At 37.8% G+C, this 11,497-nt stretch overlaps 2 protein-coding genes across 7 annotated transcripts in view; both read right to left on the bottom strand.

Moving 5' to 3' along the window:
- Positions 1-2,285: 2,285 nt before the first annotated feature.
- On the bottom strand, positions 2,286-7,287 carry LOC105019232 (dendritic cell-specific transmembrane protein). The gene is made up of 4 exons (XM_020041203.3): positions 7,247-7,287; positions 5,299-6,364; positions 3,496-3,834; positions 2,286-3,338 (listed from the first exon to the last, which is right to left on the bottom strand). The coding sequence occupies exons 2-4, from the start codon at positions 6,346-6,348 to the stop codon at positions 3,252-3,254; spliced, it is 1,476 nt and encodes a 491-aa protein (XP_019896762.3). The 5' UTR covers positions 6,349-6,364; positions 7,247-7,287; the 3' UTR covers positions 2,286-3,251.
- Positions 7,288-7,491: 204 nt separating this feature from the next.
- rims2a (regulating synaptic membrane exocytosis 2a) overlaps positions 7,492-11,497 on the bottom strand; it is a 193,429-nt gene continuing 189,423 nt past the window's right edge. For all 6 annotated transcript variants that reach the window (XM_034288998.1, XM_034288994.1, XM_034288995.1 and 3 more), the window contains 4 exons: positions 11,347-11,459; positions 10,938-11,039; positions 10,491-10,630; positions 7,492-10,056 (listed from right to left, as the gene is read on the bottom strand). In XM_034288998.1, the coding sequence (XP_034144889.1) occupies positions 9,859-10,056; positions 10,491-10,630; positions 10,938-11,039; positions 11,347-11,459 (553 nt within the window). In that variant the 3' untranslated portion in view covers positions 7,492-9,858. The remainder of the gene's footprint in view (positions 10,057-10,490; positions 10,631-10,937; positions 11,040-11,346; positions 11,460-11,497) is intronic.

Raw genomic sequence — 11,497 nt, 5'->3', positions numbered from 1 at the left:
TAAATATTTTATATATATATATATATATATATATATATATACAGTACTTTTTTCACATTTAATGTGACCTATAATGTGAGCAATTCAATTGAAAAACAAACTGAAATCTTTGAGGGGGAAAAAATAAAAAACTCACAATAACCTGGTTGCATAAGTGTGCACAGCCTTAAACTAATAGTTTGTTGAAGCACCTTTTGATTTTATTACATCACTCAGTCTTTTTGGGTAGGAGTATATTACTTTGGCACATCTTGACGTGGCAATATTTGCCCACACTTCTTTGCAAAAGCGCTCCAAAGGGGTGTGTAAACATTTTATATCCACTGCAGGCCACGTGATCCTGCTTTTGCTTTGCATCTCAGAAAGTTGTGGTTATCATTGGCTGCTGACCGCATTGAATTAAAGGTAAGAATGCAGGTGTATAATCATAGTTTATTTCTTTCATTTGGGTAGGAGTCTATTAGCATGGCACATCTTGACGTGGCAATATTTGCCCACTCTTCTTTGCAGAAGCGCTCCAAATCTGTCAGATTGCGAGGGCATCTCCTGTGCACAGCCCTCTTCAGATCACCCCACAGATGTTCAATTGGATTCATGTCTGGGCTCTGGCTGGGCCATTCCAAAACATTAATCCTCTTCTGGTGAAGCCATGCTTTTGTGGATTTTGATTTTTGCTTTGGGTCTGTTGGGACACAACAAATTCCCCTCTGTAGTATGATTTACAATCAAAGGTTTTCAAACCTAGATAGCAGTTCGTTATGTCGATTTATTCGGTTGCACAGGAGCAAGTCAACAGCACGTCAGAATCAGAAGATACACTAACTGCAGGATGAGTTGCTGTAAGTCTTATTGTTACACAGGCTTTATATACTCTTGACCAAAAGGTAGAGTCTTTGTTACGAAAGGTGTGAAAACTCAGGAGAACTGGTGCCAAAATCTACTGCCATCTTCCTTTTGTTTTCTCCAACAATGAAACAAAGAAACCGACACTCCCACATTTATGAAATTAGTTTCACCCAAGACTTAACTCTTGGTCTACTTCTCAACTATCTCTTGATATACAGGAGAATTTACCATTTACTGGTAACAGAATATGAATTACAGTATACTCAAGGTTACACCCATGATCATTTCATTCAATGTAGGCTAGGTTAGCACACATTCCATTCTTACAGTTGATTATGATAATTAATTACCAGGATAGGAAATAACTTTGATCAGGATACTGAAATTGGGCAATACATGATGATAACAGTCAAGGTATACAATGTTGAAATGACAGACCCCTTGATTAGGCTTTTGTAAGAGTGAAGGGTTATGAGAAACCCAAAAATTGCCTGGTATTTGGAACTGTTAATAATTCCCTCCACCCTGACTAAGGCCAAGATTCCAGCTAAAGAAAAACAGCCCCAAAGCATGATGCTGCCAGCACCATGCTTCACTGTGGGTATGGTGTTATTTGGGTGATGTGCAGAGTTGTTTTTGCACCAAACATACCTTTTGGAATTAAGGTCAAAAAGTTCAACCTTGGTTTCATCAGATCATAACTTATTTTCCCAAATGCTTTTGGGGGACTTGATGTTTGTTTTTGCAAACTTCAGCTGGTCTTGGATGTTTTTCTTTGTAAGAAAAGGCTTCCGTCTTGCCACCCTACTCCATAGCCCATTCATATAAAGAATACGGCCCCTTGGAAGCCTCCCTGACCAGTTTTCTACTTGTCTTTTCATACATGTTTGAGGGACGTCCAGTTCTTTGTAATGTCTCTGTTGTGCCATATTTTCTCCACTTGATGATGACTGTCTTCACTGTGTTCCTTGGTATATCTAATGCTTTGGATATTCAAGAAAAAGTTTTCCCCCTCGAAGATTTCGGTTTATTTTTTAATTGAATTGTAAATATTATAGGTCACATTAAAAGTGGAAAAAGTTCTGACATCTTTGTCTCATTCTTTTACCTCAGAAAAACCTGGCATTTTCACAGGGGTGTGTAGACTTTTTATATCCACTGTGTGTATATATATATATATATATATATATATATATATATATATATAAAAAAATATATATACATATTATTTTATGAAAATATATTCTACAACTATATCTTCATAAAATCTCTAAATGTTTGATTGTTTGGAAGAAGCCTTTGCCAGTAGACCGTTCCCACTGTAACAGCTTGCCACTGAAGAAAACGCTCAATGTCATTGCATAGCTTGGTAATCAGTCATATTTGAGTTGGTAACACTAATTACAAAAACACAGGGACACACACTAGTTAAGTAATAAGCTTTTTAATAGCCTTTGTTTTTAGTGATAAATAATACATTCCATACTTTTGTTCATTGTTTAGAATAGATGTATTGCAGTATAAAGGTCTTACACGTTTTCATATTAAAGGGACACCGCAGTTGGAAATTATGATATTTCCAACTATAAAGTTGAAACAACACAACTTCTTATTTAGGAAATTATAGGTAAAATGGAACCTATACTGTATGTCAGATTAAAATAGACGTATAACTTGGCTCTAGCTCATCAGCCCGGTAGGCCACTGTCTGTAAAAATAATTATCAAAGTATTTCCTAAAACCCCTGAGATAATACTCAATATAAAAGCTCTAGGAACAGCATTTCTACAATGCAGTGTGATACGGGGTGCATTTTGATGTGGGCAGTTGATGTTTACCATTGGTCAGTCCATTGATGCCTGCCATTGGTCTGTTCATTGATTCCTGCCATTGGTCAGTCCATTGATCCCTGCCATTGGTCAGTCTATTGATGCCTGCCAGTGGTCAGCAATTACACCCTTCTTCAAAGAAATTCAGGGTAATCAATGATTGTGAATATAGTTTGGAGTAATTTCTTATAAATAAACACAATGTGATTCATTAGAATCACATTGTGTTTCTTTTAAAAAAAGAATTATAAAGTTCTAATGAGGCTTTTAATTAGATAAAACAAAATATATTATTTGTCATGTTTTCTTAATTCTAAGTGTTTTTGACATTGTGCAAAATAAAGGGACAGCATATATCACAGCACTTAAAGAATCAGCCATTATCTCAAATGATCTTGATTCAAACAGTTTCTTGAAAATGTTGGTAACCACAATTTTACCTCTATCAATATAGTTATGTCAATTTACTACTTAATCGACATACAGTATGTTCAATCTCAATTAGTAATTATGTCTGGAATAAGAGTTGTTATGAAATATCATGTATTGGCATTTACTACAGAAAAGCCGTTGTTTTCATTTATTCCTGTAGCAGCTGAGTCTTGTTTGCTGTAAGGAATTATCCTCCTGTGGTCTGCAAATTATTGGAAACCAGAAATCTGTCTGATGCAAAAAGTAATCAAACAGTACATTAGTCATTTGCATACTGCAAATTTGTATTTGTTTTACTGCAAGATTATTCTGCACAGTTTAGTGCCATGCAGGAAAATACATATCAAATGATTTACATCCATGTTTTTGATCTCTGGTTGATAAATACCTTTCTAATAAGGGATCTCAGACTGCTTTCCTCAGCCTTCCCCTTTCTTTCCCTTCTTGATCTCTTCCTTAGGATCTTAGCATGCAGATACTCCGCCCTCTCATCAGCATTAGTGGAGAAAAACTGCTGGCATACCATGAGCCTGATCTGTGTGAGCTTGGCAGACATCAGGGCCATGATGAGAAGAGGAGTTAATATCCCAACCAGAGGAAGGATGGAATCCCAGAGCAGTAGTCTAGGGTTCGGAAGGCACTTCTTCTCAAACAGGGACACCTTGTAGGAGAAATCCCTCCTTTGTATGTCTTTTGAAATGGGTACACCAATAAGAGTCATGTCATCCTGAAACAACAAAGGTTCCGTGGTAGAAGTGTTAGCTTACTAAATCGAATGTATTTGCAGAACACATTTGATAATGTTATAAATCCTGGACTAAGACATCATGTAGTGTGTTCTTTTCCAGTCAGTCACTTGCTGACACTAAAACATATTTTCAAAGCCAAGTAAAATGTAAAGGTCAACAGAAGATTGTTTTTAGAGTTTCTTTTAACTTGGGTAATGCTTGGGGTGTCATATTTGAAATCCAGGCAATTGTTGTATTGTGTGTCTAAATGCAGGCACTTGTCCAGATTTGTTCCGGTGAATTTTGAGGGTGGCTGATGAAAGTTCTCTGGTGGTGCAATATAGCTTTATTGGTGAATGGCTTGGTTAACTGATCACTTTTTCACCACCTTCTAAGAAGGAGCAATGGAGTAAACACACAGCAAACATAATTATTTCCTTTGTAGGTAAGATTTACAGTGGCTTCGGAAAGTTTTCAGACCCCTTCACTTCACTTCTCTATATTTGGTTGTTACAGACTTTTTTATTGATTAAATTGTTATTTTGCCATTAATTACCAGGTGACAAAGAAAACACTTGTTTTTCAGAATGTGTGGTAATAATTCTTTTTTTTTTATCTAAGTTTTCAGATCCTTTATTCAGTACTTTGTAGGAGCAACTTTGTCAGTGAACACTGCTTTTTGGTCTTCTTGGGTATGCCTCTACCACACCCACATTTTGTCAGTTTCTCAAGCGCTATCAGATTGTTTGCAGAGCAACCAGATCTATGCCTCGACATACTTCCATCTTGGAGGTCTACGGAGAGTTCCTTAGAGTCTTCATGGCTTGGTTTTTGCTCTGACATGCACTGTGATGTGTGGTAACCTCTATGAACAGGCATGTTTAAAAAATCTAAATCTAAATCAATTGAATTTGCTACTAGTGGACTCCAAAGTGTCATGACAAAGTGTCGGAAAACCTATGTACATTTGACTTCAGTTTTTCATTTTCAATCGATTTGGTATTATTTGTGTAAGTCAATTATCAATGAAGTTCATCACTAGGTGGAGGAGGATCTATAGGGCTTATAAAAGTTAAGGTTCTAGTGTTGCCTAGAGTAGTACCTATTCACAAAACTACACGAGTGGCACTGTTCAAAGGGCTGACATTGATAGACATGAGTTGGCCATCACCTCAGTAGGCTGTGGAAGGACGTTGCATTTCAAGGGTGATGGGATAATAACCAGTGTCGTGAACAATAACCGAATGAAAGGGAACTTCCACCACTCCCTGAAGGAGTGAACAACACGTTTGTGCTGTCTGTACTCAAAGAAGATTGGTTTTGGATCTGAGAAGTGATGGTTGTGCCATAATTGATAGCATCTGGAAGGCGGGGTTTCTGGAGGGCTTAGCATTTCACTTGGTCTTTCTTAAAAGTATTATTGATGATTTAATGTTTCAGCAACATATTTTAAATCTACTTACATTCATGTTCATAATTAAAGATACATTAAATGGCTCTAGCTGCTGCAGTTGGGTTCTGATGACCTCAACAAACCTAAATGTGAGTACATCGACACCTATGAAAAACACCCAGGCCAGACTGTGAGTGATCACTGGGACACTGAACTTTAGTATGTCTTTCCATCCCGAAGCAGTGAATCGTGTGGAATGGATCGTAATGTAACGCCTCGCCTCCTTCGGTGTGAGGGGGAGCACATGAGGCCTTCCTTCTGCCTTCTGCTTCTCATCAAAACGAATGAATGTCCTGGTTATGTATCTATTTTCATACTTCTTGTTGAAACGGTATCTCTTCAAATGTACCACTGTCAAACCCATTAGTAGGACAACGCTGAGGGCTGGGAACAGTTTCTGACCCATGGAGGACAGCATGGCCACCGTGACCCGCATGCTCTCCGCAGTTCCATTCAGGGTCCCGGCTGCTCCAGCCAGCTTCACCCTCAACGCCTCGGAGTCCGCTCCGGATGTGACTTCCAGATCAGACTTCAACTCCACCAACCCGAAGTCTGTGAACTCTCCGAGGACCCTACCAACCCATTTCAGCATCCTGACGTAGTTGCTAAGGGGTGTGGTATTGAGGGACAACGTCTTGGCCTTCAAGTTGCACACCATACTGTTAGTGAGCCCTGTGACGTTCTCCAGTGTGTTCTGGACATTCTTGAGGAACACCAGACTGGTCCCGGCAGCGATGAGCAGGTTCCTGCCCTGCCTCATCCCACAGGAGAGCACAAACAGAACCGTGTAGCAGCGCAGCACCTTATAGAGGAACAGGGAGGCCCCCACTACTATCCAGCAGGAGCCAGATATCCCAATGGCTACCGGCAGGTTGCACTGCAGGATGTAGAACAGGTAGAAGAGGAGGGTGGAGCTCAGAACCAGACTAAAGGCGAGGCAGGTGATAAAGAGGATGGATCGGTCTCTCCAGCCCTGCCTGATGTTTTCTGTATAAAGGTCTGCAGCAGTGGACCAAAAGCAATAAAGGGCCTGTTTCAGTGGAGGCCAAGACGCTTGCATCCTGAAAACACATTACCTGAGAAAGCCAATAAGTATGTCTGGTATTAGTCAATAGATATTAGTCAGTAGGAAATCCCAATTTAATGCCCCTCCAATTAATTTGATATACCCGGTTTGTATTGTTAAATATGACATGAGATTTGCTATCCCTAAAATGAGGTTGTTTGGAAAGGATGGACAGATGGTTTTTTTCTACCCAAATGTTGCAGCTTTTGCATTTTAGCTTTAGCTACTTAGCATTTGCTATACATTAACACATCTACATTTATTTAGCCTGTTTGCTAACCTATTTGTTAAATCTTATCTACAACAGTAACTTATAACCCCTAGCCTAGCTAACATTACCTGCAAAAAAGTATAATTCATGACATGATAATAAAACAGGCAGGGACCATGGCTGAAACTGAAAAACCTTCAAGCTCAACTATCGATATCTAGTCCCTCACTGAGCAAAATAATTTGTCATATTTTGTGAGCCTTTTCACATCTTTTGCTCAATGGCTATAACTCAGGGTTGTCAGTATGTATTGACATTTTGTAGCATTGTAAATTGTATGTAATACCTTCCAAGTTGGAGGACGTAATACTGTATAAAATGGAGGTGGACATTCACAGAGGAATGCTTGTCAAACAGACTAACACAAATTATGGGGGAACACTATGTATATAGGTAATGTCTATGTAAAATACAGTGCTCCCAAATTACAGGTATTATCAAATGATTTGTACATCCAAAGATATGTCTAAATATGCTTTCATTTAATTCCTCTTTTAAAAATGTCTGATGTGACACAATATGCGTGTACAAAATCTGTTACAGTAGACCTATGTTAGATATCACTTTGGAAAGCAATAATACAGGCTTACACATTCAAAATGATATAAGTGTCTCTCTTACCTGCTTGTCCTTTGTGGGATGTCTGTGGTAGAGTATGTAAATTGACAAGCTGAAGTCTCAAGCTTTAATGCCCATTCTAAACTCAGCATTCTTACTCATTTCCTATTTTTTATTTTCGCACTTCCTTATTTTTACGGCCAACCCTGCTGGAGAAATATAGTAATTCATGTTGTAAACAGAGAACAGCAGTTTCCAGAAAGAAAAAAAAAGTTTCTTATGTTGATATTGTAGGCTGGTACTCAGTGTCAGTGTAATATCCATTTTTTATTTTTTTATTTGAAAAATAACTTACATAAATCTCTGTACTCAACCATACTTCACCAAGACATAGTCTTGGGATAAACACATTGCACCAAAACAAAAGAAAGAAAAGGCATTCAAAAGGGTAAATAACATATGTCTTTGTCATCATGTGAGACATTATTCCTATTCCGAAAAAATCATCTATTTTTGCTTGTTTTATTCAAATTTCTGACACCTAATATGTACAATATATAATCAAAATGAAAGTATATATTTCGTTATAGCAACAGGATATTGGATGTACATTAGAGTGCATTGGTTTAACATGGAAGAGGAATAACATCTCAGCTTATTTTCATTCAGACATAACTGTTAGATTCATATACCTCCCATACACGAGAAGTATATATAATTACCAGAAATAGAAAATAAAAAATAAATTGGTCTTGGCTTGTAAATAAACTAATAAAAATATATGAAATTAACTTTATTTCCACAAAAACAAAAGAAAAATGAATATTGTGTGGCAACATCCCATGTTGTTTGACCGTGTGTTTCGCTCGTTCTCAGAAACAGTGTCTGTAACATTGAACTACAGTACACAGCAATATACATCAGTTGTGTTTGCTGTTTCTTGCTTGGGTATAAATATACCTCTTGATGTACCAATACAGATTATTTTTTGCATGTTAGTTAACAATACTGAAATTAAATACACTTGCAACCACAACTTTTTTTGTCAACCTCCACTTAATATAAAATATTTCCTTGTCAGTCTTCTTGAAAAACTTTAAATAAAATATGATCTTAGGGTTAGTGTAATGTTTTGTTGAAACATTATAATAGTTTGGTCATGAAAGACCCGTAACTAATCATTTGCTGTAGAATTCAATTGAAGGTGAGGGAGAAAAGTAATGAAGTTGACATGCACTGTACAAGAAACTGCAAAAATCCCAAATATCATCTTTATCAAAACATGCTGAGTTACTTTAAGGTGTGCCCAAGCCATGTTGCAGAAAATCTTTTTCAACATGCTTGTTAAACAAAGCAATTAAAAAAATACATCCAGAAACGATACAGAACTGTAAAATAACCAACAGTCCTGAAACTCTAGACAATACCAGGGGGATTGAACAATGGTAGCAATGAAGAGTACAATGGTCACCCTGGGACGAGGGAGAGAAAGAGAAACTTGTACAATTTGCACGTAATGTTTATCTTTATAAGGCTTGTAAACCTTTACAATGAAATAAATCATTTACATTTATTTTCATCATCACTTTGTCACATAAACAGTTTTTTGTTAAATAATTCCCAAAATGTTTTATTTTAGTTTCCCTACCTGTTTGTCTGCCAAACACAGACTGATGTTTATGGATGGTCTAAAGAAGGAAAAACAAGGTGTCTTTTTTTTTATCACGCTGTTGCATTCACTCCCCTTTGAAAACCATGCACTAGTGAAATTTATCTTTAAAAATAATAGAAATTGTTGAAAATGGCTGATCTGTTTTGTTTGTTTTTCTTCATCTTTTTTTGCAAGTTGCAGCCTCAAGAAAATAATGTTCATTTTTTTTATTCAGCTAAATTTGTGTCCATGCAAAAAAATCTTTTTTTTTTTCTTCTTCTTAATTTAAATTTCATACAATATATCAACAGAGAAATAATAACTTCAGGTCATAAAAGTGAGTCTTGTAGTGGGTTCTGATCATTAGACTCTGGAGCGTTCATGGTAAAGTAGCCACTTTTGTATTGCCTTTAGTAACTGTAGTAGTGTCTCTCCGGTCTACTATAGCTATGCTGACTAGGGCCTCATATTTGGAGTGTGAGCTTTAGCTAGCTCTTTTCTATTCTAATGATCTTCATAGCTCCATTTACACAACTAGCTAGGTCTGTTGGCGTGGCGTGACCAAGCTTCTGGACAGGAACACTGTCAGTCACCCATTCAGGTATACAAGTACATCAACAATAAACAAACAAAAAAACAAATCAATAAATTAAAAACAAAAACATACATTTTTCATTCAAAAAGGGCTTCTGTAGAACTCATAGAGCGGGTTCCCAGTTCCGACCCCCATGGCTTAAGATTGGATGAAAACCTGGAATCGCTTTATTTAGAGTCGATTCCTCGTGCTAAAGAGTTCATTACGGCCTTCCATCTGAGCCGGCGCTCCGACCTGCCGAGGGAGCAATGCTTGCTACGCACAATGTGTGCGACATTTTTCTCAAAACACAGGACCACGTTTGCACCCCTGGAAACAGGCTCAGAAGACACAACATCAAGCATGCAGTGTAACCGAGGGGTGTGACCTGTCTTTCTGTCTGTCGCAACTTGTTTAACTGCTACAACAACGCTATCAGTCCACACACTGCTATGACCGGCTATCCAGTGACGATTGGGATGCTCTTCTTGTCAAGGGTGCCAGGGTTGGGTCCACCAATGAGGAAGGAGGAAAGAGCTTGAACCAGCCAATCACCATGTTGGACAGGTCCAGCTCATCTAAAAGTATCTGAACTGCTCCCATAAAGGATTTGTGGTCCATGCGTCCGTAGTCTCCCCATACAATAATCTGTGAAGAATAGGGATTATTATTTCATATTTTATACACGAGTGACAAGATTTCTAAAGTAAAAACTGGGGAAACCTTTTTTTCATTGCTTACATCTAGTACTTTTAGATGAATCTAAGGATGGGGGCTATTGCTGTGATGTTAAGCAATGCAACACATTCTGACCATCAGTTGATTATGCAGTGGTAAACATTGCTGATCAGAGTGACTCATAAATGGTCAGTGGAAGCTAAGGAGTTTTAGACTCTTCTTCAGATGCAACGATGATCAAACTCAAGTATCTTATTATAGAAATATCACCTGTGATGTTACTTAATGGTAACTTTTTTAGTTTTCTTAGAGGGTTAACCGGGCTCATCTGTGTAGACTTATAACCAGGGACTGTCAGAAGACATGAATGTATTGTCACCATATTGAAGTTGATAAAAGTGTACCTGTAGAACCTTCCCTCCAGGAGCCTCTTCAAACGGCAGTTGCTGCTGGTAAAGGGGATCCAAGGTTTTTCGTGCTACTTTTGTTTTCTTTTTGGCTATGCAGGCTCCGTTTTCCAAAAGATAGACCTTTACATACGGTGCTTTGAAGAAAAAGACAGAAATACAAAGGTTACAATACTGTTGAATACTGTGTCAGTCGGTTTAAGCTCTGGATACAATACTGTTGAATACCGTGTCAGTCGGTTTAAGCACTGGATACAATACTGTTGAATACCGGGTCAGTCGGTTTAAGCTCTGGATACCACAGTGACCAATTGATATTAGTATTCAATTCTATTTTTCCCACATATTTGAAAAAAATCTTTATGCATTCTCTGTACTGTACATTGCTTTAGAGACTGCTAATAAGCATTTACTCCTAACTGATATCTAATGTAGTAAATGTACCTGGCAGTGCCTTGGAACCTGGTTTTCCCACAAGGCCACGGGCTCTGATCACCTCGACCTCCAGTGCTCCTTTCTTGTCCACGATACCAATCTGGATATCACCTAAACCACACACACACATACCAGGATCAAGGTCATTACCAATCTGAATGTCATTGGAACCAAACACACCAGGAACAATTACAACACTCCATTTACACAGGATATTTCTACTATGTATGGGTTCTTAAGGACTTGACAAAAAAAGGACATTAACAAAAAAACTAATTATTTAATTAATTCTAATTATTTAATTAATTCTAATTATTTAATTAATTCTAATTATTTAATTAATTCTAATTATTTAATTAATTCAATGTACGGGCATTTCTTGGCCGTACATTGTTTCAGGACAAACTGATCCACCTACCCATAGGTGGTGTAGCTAGAGTTTGTCGTCCAACTAGCTGGGCAGGGCCTAGTCCATCCAGGAAGTCAGAGAACTGGGCATCAGATGAGAGCCTTACACCAGGGAAGATAAGGCTGGAAAGAAGAAAAGTCATGAGTCAATATGGAGAATG

Source organism: Esox lucius, chromosome 20 (genome assembly GCF_011004845.1).
Source record: "Esox lucius isolate fEsoLuc1 chromosome 20, fEsoLuc1.pri, whole genome shotgun sequence".
Taxonomy (NCBI): domain Eukaryota; kingdom Metazoa; phylum Chordata; class Actinopteri; order Esociformes; family Esocidae; genus Esox; species Esox lucius.
Note: the sequence above shows the minus strand (reverse complement) of the source record. Positions and strands in the feature narration are given on the sequence as shown.

What these genes read in the sequence shown, in the direction of transcription:
- LOC105019232 (XM_020041203.3), bottom strand. Translation starts at nt 6,348, where the DNA reads ATGCAAGCGTCTTGGCCTCCACTGAAACAGGCCCTTTATTGCTTTTGG. An exon ending in CTTTAATTATGAACATGAAT is followed by an intron (nt 3,835 to 5,298) that starts GTAAGTAGATTT and finishes TTGTTGTTTCAG; the next exon opens with GATGACATGACTCTTATTGG. An exon ending in TGAGATCCCTTATTAGAAAG is followed by an intron (nt 3,339 to 3,495) that starts GTATTTATCAAC and finishes TTTTTGCATCAG; the next exon opens with ACAGATTTCTGGTTTCCAAT.